The sequence below is a fragment of the Diceros bicornis genome, chromosome 6 (genome assembly GCF_020826845.1).
Source record: "Diceros bicornis minor isolate mBicDic1 chromosome 6, mDicBic1.mat.cur, whole genome shotgun sequence".
Classification (NCBI taxonomy): domain Eukaryota; kingdom Metazoa; phylum Chordata; class Mammalia; order Perissodactyla; family Rhinocerotidae; genus Diceros; species Diceros bicornis.
The window spans coordinates 65,170,586-65,177,726 of NC_080745.1; the positions used below are offsets into that span (position 1 = coordinate 65,170,586).

A 7,141-nucleotide genomic window follows, 5' to 3' on the forward strand; every position below is an offset into this window, starting at 1 on the left:
CTTATTTTAATGTGTCCCTTTCCTTGACTTTAAATCTTAGCCTTTTCCCTCATTTTTTCAGGTACAATTTCAATGGAGAATATTTGGCAGGTATTTTATGAGAAACGAGAGGCAAACTATTTAAAAACCAACAATAACCTCAGTGGTTTCTTTTCTTGCTTGTTCAGACTATTACTAAAGATAAATATTTCAAAAAGATAGCTGTCATTATTGGCTTTGGAATATAGATACAGATATGTAAGTATCACATACACATGCACACATAATCTTAATTAGTATTTTGGCCTAACCCTCCCCCATGCTTGGACTTCATTGTATGAGTCTCCAGAGACAAGAGGAGGCTGTGTTATCATCTCTATTTTATTTAAACAGGTTAACTAGGGATCTGAGAGGTGGTGTGAATTGCTCAAAGTTTAACAACAAATTAATGTTGTTTATGAGACTTGAATGCTAGCCTACTAACCTCCAAGTCTTTTGCTTTAAGATGCTTCTGGTATGTGGATGTAGTACAGAGAGCAATACTCCTGGGGAAATCAGACACAACTGGAATCATATCCTGGCTTCCAGTTTAAATTAACTTAATTTCTTGAACTTAATTCCCTCATTTGTAAATCAGGAATAATAACTGAACCGTGGTTTCTGGTTAAATGATATATTAAAGCAGCAAGTACATAGTAAGTACCCATTAAATGTTAGTTCTTTTCTTCCACGTTAGCTTTCTAATTCAGTCTTTGATAGTTTAAGTCCAACCCAGGAAGCCAGGCATTGAGTATTGAAGCCTACACTTTGTGCCCTTCACTATGTGAATATACAAAAGAAGCGTAAGGCAATCCCTACTTTGATTTTATTTTTCTATACTTTAGTCCTATTTTAACATATTTACTCATTATTTCATGTGCATAAGTTTCTTCTCAACAATATTATAAGTATTTTTAGGCTAGGGGACCATGTCTTGATATTTTTATATATTTCTCATTACATCTATCAAATTGTATACTTATAGTATCAATTACTTTGCTAGTGGAAAAAGAGCGCTGGATTGGACCAGTAGGTCCTGACTCTATCACTGACTTTTGTAACTATACTGGATATTTTCTGTTTGGCCCCTCCAGATCCTCTCTTCACTTTGTTCTATAAACTGAATCCAGCAACATAAAAGAGATTATATACTATGATCAAGTAGGATTTATACCAGGAATGCAAGGCTGCTTTAATATCCAAAAATCAATGTAATACACCATGTTGATAAAATATAAAAATCACATGATCATCTCAACAAAGAAAAAGCATTTGACAAAATCTAACACCCTTTAATAATAAAAACACTCAGCAAACTTGGAATAGAAAGAAACTTCCTCAGTGTGATAAAGAGCATCTACAAAAAAACAAAACACACTGCTAACATCATACTTAATACTTTCTCCCTAAGATCAGGAACAAGACAAGATGTCCACTTACCACTTCTACTCAACTTTGTACTGAAGGTTCTAGCCAGGGCAATTAGGTAAGAAAAAGAAATAAAAAAGCATCCAGATTGGAAAGGAAGAAATAAAACACTCTATTTGCAGTTGACATGACTTGTGTATAGATAATTCTGAGGAATCCACACACACAAAAAAACTAAACAAGTTCAGCGAGGTTCTAGGATATAAAATCAACATACAAAAGCAATTGCAGTGCTATACACTAGCAAGTAACAATCCTAAAATGAGTTAAGAAAACAATTCCATTGATGATAGCATCACAAAGGATAAAATGCTTAGGAATACATTTAACCAAAGAAGTGCAAGACTGAACACTGAAAACTGCAAAGCATTGTTGAAGGAAATTTAAAAACACCTAACAATAGATAAATAAATGGAAAGACAGTTCATGTTCATAGATTGGTAGACTTAATATTATTAAGATAGCAATATTCTCCTATGGGTCTACGGATTCAATGCAGTCACTGTCAAAATCCCAATTGTCTTTTTTGCAGAAATTGACAAGATGACCCTCAAGTTCATCTGGAAATGCACGAGACCGAGAATAGCCAAACAGTCTTGAAAAAGAGCAAAATTGGACTCACATTTCTCAATTTCAAAACTTACTACAAAGCTACAGTAATCAAGACAATGTGGTACTGGCATAAAGATGAATATATATAGCAATATATTCAACTGCATATGAATATATATGCAATTCTCAATGCAATAGAATTGAGGGTCCAGAAATAAACCCTTATATTATAGTCAGTTGATTCTTGACAAGGGTGCTAAGATAATTCACTGGGAAAAGAGTAGTTTTTTAATAAATGGTGCTGGACAACTGGATATCCACATGTGAAAGAATGAAGTTGGACCTTACATCATGTACAAAAATTAAATGGATCATAGACCTAAATAAAACTAAAACATAAAACTCTTAGAAGAAAATAGGAGTAAATCTTCATGACCTTGGGTTAGGCAAAGCCTCAGGTATGACACCAAAAGCACAAGTGACAAAAGAAAAAATGGGTAAATTAGACTTTGTCAAAATTGAATACCTATGCTTCAAAGGATAACATCAAGAAAGTGAAAAGACAACCCACAGAATGGGAGAAAATATTTGCAAATCGTATGTCTGATTAGGAAGCTTGTATCCAGAATATATAAAAGGAATACTTAGAACTCAACAATAACAAGACAACCCAGTTTTAAAATGGGCAAAGGATTTGAGTAGACATTTCTCCAAAGAAGGTATACAGTTGGCCAACAGCACATGAAAAGATGCTCAGTAACATTAGTCATTAGGGAAATGCAAATCAAAACTCCACTGAGATACCACTTCATATCCACTAAGATGACTATAACCCAAAAGACTGACCATACTGAGTGTTGGCAAGGATGTGGAGCAAGCAAAACTTTCATATACCGCTAGTGGGAATGTAAAATGGTGGAGTTGCTTTGTAAAATAGTCTGGGAGTTTCTCAAATGTCAAACACAGAGTTGCTATATGATCAAGCAATTCCACTCCTAGGTATATACCCAAGAGAACTGAAAATATGTGTCCACACAAAAACTTATACACCAATGTTTGTAGCAACATTATTTATCTTTTAGAATTAGAGAATAAACTTTTTGCAACCCCTAATGAAATAAATCAGTCAAAGATCATTAATGCTAAAACCATTAGATAACAGATTGATTGGGAGCTGAGTATCCACATGGTGCCAAAGCATCATCCTGTAGGTTATTCACTAATCATTAATGTGGAAATTTGATGTTATAATGCAGCCATCTGGTTGTTACCACCTTAACCCAGTAATCAATATTACTAGCAGTGGAAGCGTATACTGCTGAAGGACAGGATATGAGAGGGGAAGAGGTCAGCCAGAGGCCGTAACCGTGTTAGGAAATTGCAATTTGGAGGTTGCTAATGTGCCTCGAGGAAGAGCTAGGAGTTGATTTTTTTTTTTTTTTTTTTGGTGAGGAAGATCAGCCCTGAGTTAACATCCATGCCAATCCTCCTCTTTTTGCTGAGGAAGACTGGCCCTGGGCTAACATCTGTGCTGATCTTCATCCACTTTATATGGGACGCCGCCACAGCATGGCCTGACAAATGGTGCATTGGTGCGTGCCCGGGATCCGAACCCGGGCCGCCAGCAGTGGAGCGCGCGCACTTAACTGCTACGCCATGGGGCCGGCCCCTAGAGCTAGGAGTTGAAATACCTGGAAAGCTGCTGTAACGAAGTGTGATGGTTGGCTATTGATCAAGCAAGAGTAAACTACAAACAACACCAGCTCATAGGGTGACCAACCATCCCAGTTTGCTTAAAACTTTTCCAATTTTAGCATTGAAAGTCCCATATCCTAGGAAAGTCCTCAGTGCCTGGCAAACTGGGAAAATTTGGTCATCCTACCAGCTCAGTAAAATTAGCTTTGCCTCTTTTCCTCTGGTCCTCAACTCCCTGCCCCTATCCTGGAATTGGGGGAGGGGAGAGATGTTGAGTAACAAGAAAAAATGATATAAGCAATGACACTTCCCTCCCCAGCGGTAGTGGTCCATGAGCCAAGAAAGGGGAGGGGCTTTAAATTGGATGTAAGTTTCTTTTGTGGATGATGAAAATGTTCCAAAATTTATTGTAGTGATGGTTGCACAACTCTGAATATGCTAAAAACCATTGGATGGTACACTTTAAGTGGGTGAATTTTATGTAATTTATGTCTCAATAAAGCTGTTTTTTGTAAAAAAAATTAATGTGAGAGAGTTTTATATTAAATTAGATTAGGCTGGACCTTTTAATACCTGAAAGAGACCAAAAGGCTATAGAATCTGCTTGAGATGTGGTAAGGGCAAGGAAGGGAGTTTGATATAGCATGGTTGAAGACAATAGTAGAAGCAAAGTATTTTTTATTTGTTTTCTATTTAGATTACTTCTCTCAATAAGTTGGCTACACTAGTTTGAATGGATTTTTGTTCCTTGCAACCAAGAGTTGTGACTAAGACACCTGAAGAATATTCATTCCATCTTTCATGTACAGATACTAAATACTAATCCTCGGGTAAAATCACAAATAGTTGTATGTTTCGATTTCATTGCTCTGTTCCCTCATAGAATTAAAAAAAAAATCAAACCGTGCTGGCATTTTGCCACTGGTCTATATTGGAGATGTAATAGAAAACAGTTGTATTCAATATTTATATCAGTGTATTATTGAGGTCCTAGAAGAGACTTTTTTTTATCTTGTGTTAGTCTGAGGAGTAGCTGGGCTTCTGAACAATTGATATGTTTGTATTTTATATATATGGAATTACATCATTATCAAGACTTTTTTTTTTTGTCTGCCTAGTTATTTTCCTTTCTGAAGCTGCCCCTGAAAAATATTGCTTTTCTGATGAGATTGTCAATCATATAGCTTCACTTCCCCTGCCCATGGGACAGGGCACATGACCCAGACTAGCCAGTTAGAATGCCTCATTCCTTTGTCCACATTGTTTGGTCCAGAGATGGGAACACAACACAAACAGGGCCATTCACAATCCAACCAAAGATTTTTTCTGGAGCTCTCAGAAAAGAAACTCTCTCTTTTCACTAGGATACTGGGCATAAGAACCATGTAAGCCTAGAGCTTTTGAAGCCATCATTGCCAGCAAGTGAAAAGAGATACTTGAGAATGAAACCAACACAGAGGTAACCATCCTGAGGACATTATTTGAGTCTCTAGACCCATCTGTGCCTAAAGCTAGTTCCATTTGTGGACTTTTCTATTAAAGAGCCAATAAATTTCTTTTTTTGTTGCTTATGCCCACTTGATTTGGATCTCTCACTTGCAATCAAAAGAGGCTTGACACAGTTAATGATTAAGTTTTTCTCCTTTCATTGACAGATAGGAATCTCAGAGTCAAATTTGCATCCCACGTGTAGCAAATGGACAGGGTCATACTGAATGAATTTTGTGCACTTGTCCCTTGTTTCATCTTTTTGTATCCCTTTTTTTCTTCACTCATATTTTATCTTGTTATATTTTATGTATTTTTGTAAGCCCCTTCAAATCCTTTTTATCATAAGGCACCTAAATAGTAGACATTGTTTCCCATATTATCCTGAATCTGGACTGGAACAAAACCAAGAGTTTATTCCTAGTGCACATCATTGGTTCCTACCCAAACGTCATTTCTCCTTCTTCTCCCAGCTCTGATTTTGTTGTATAAATCACATTCCATGTAGCCCATGTGCTTTAGGGAATGCTGACCTTACCCACAGCTTCAGGGATGGGCCTGAGCAATCTAAGGGTAACCTTATTCTCTTTGTCAGGAATTGATTCGGTAATTTGGGCCATTGAAATGCCAGGAGAAGTTTGCTGGTGGCTTTTATTTGTAGGATAATTCTGAGAATGACCCTTTCTCTCTTTTGCTATATGTTTTGGTGTGTGGATATGAGTCCTGAAACTGTTGCTGCCATCTCACCACTTGTTTGAGAATAAAACATGCCAAAAGAGAGCAAAGCCAAAAAAATGAGAGAGAAATGGAGCATAGCCATTGGAATAAATCAATCCTGAGAACTGCGCTATCTCTGGGTTTTTGGTTATCTGAACCAATAAATATTTTCATTCAAGCCACTCTAAGTTGAGTATACCCTTTATAAGGATCCTGATATAATTGGACAATGAAATCTTGGCAATGATTTTTTGGATTTGACACCAAAGCAAAGGCAACAAAAGCAAAAATAAACAAATGGGACTAAATCAAACTAAAAAGCTTCTGTACAGGAAAGAAAACCATCAACAAAATGAAGTGGCAACCTATGGAATGGGAGAAAATATTTGCAAATCATATATCTGTTAAGGGGTTAATACCCCAAATATATAAAGAACTCATACAACTCAATAGCAAAAAACCAACAGTCTGATTAAAAAATGGATAGAGGCTCTGAATAGACAGTTTTGCAAAGACATACAAGTGGGCAACAGGTACATTTCATGGGGAACCAGTATGCTCAACATCAGTAATCATCAGGGAAATGCAAATCACAACCGCAATGAGATATCACCACATACCTGTTAGAACGGCTAATCAAAAAAGCAAGAATAAGTGTTGGCAAGGATGTGGAGATAAGAGAACCCTTGCGCGCTATTGGTGGGAATGTAAATTGGTGCAGCTACTATGGAAAACAATATGGAGGTTCCTCAAAAAATTAAAAATAGAACTACCACGTTATCCAGGAATTCTACTTCTGGGTATTTATCTGAAGGAAAAAAAAAAAAAAACACTAACTCAAAAAGATATCTGCATCCCCATGCTCATTGCAGCATTACTTATAATAGCCAAGGTATGGAAACAACCTAAGTATCCATCGATGGATGAATGGATAAAGAAAATGTGGTGTATATATATATATACAATGTAATATTATTCAGCCATAAAAAAAATAGAAATCTTGCCATTTGGAACAACATGAATGGACCTTGAGGGCATTATGCTAAGTGAAATAAGTCAGACAGTGAAAGACAACTACTGTATGATCTGACTTATATCTAGAATCTAAAAAAAAAAAACTGAACTCATAAATACAAAGAATGGATTGGTGGTTGCCAGAGGTGGGGGGTGGAGGGTGGGCAAAATGGGTGAAGATGGTCAAGAAAAAAAGAAATTGGAGAATGAGGCAGTTTCCCTTCCAGCA

At 36.6% G+C, this 7,141-nt stretch overlaps 1 protein-coding gene across 4 annotated transcripts in view; it reads left to right on the forward strand.

Annotated features, from left to right (window-relative positions):
- Positions 1-4,726, forward strand: part of CUTC (cutC copper transporter) — a 32,282-nt gene extending 27,556 nt beyond the window's left edge. For 3 of the 4 annotated variants that reach the window (XR_009220480.1, XM_058543742.1, XM_058543740.1), the window contains one exon: positions 1,979-4,726. Coding sequence is in view for 1 of the 4 variants with exons in the window: in XM_058543740.1 (XP_058399723.1) it covers positions 1,979-1,993 (15 nt within the window). In the remaining 3 variants the exon portion in view is untranslated. The other variant, XR_009220481.1, reaches the window with a different exon arrangement.
- Positions 4,727-7,141: the final 2,415 nt, after the last annotated feature.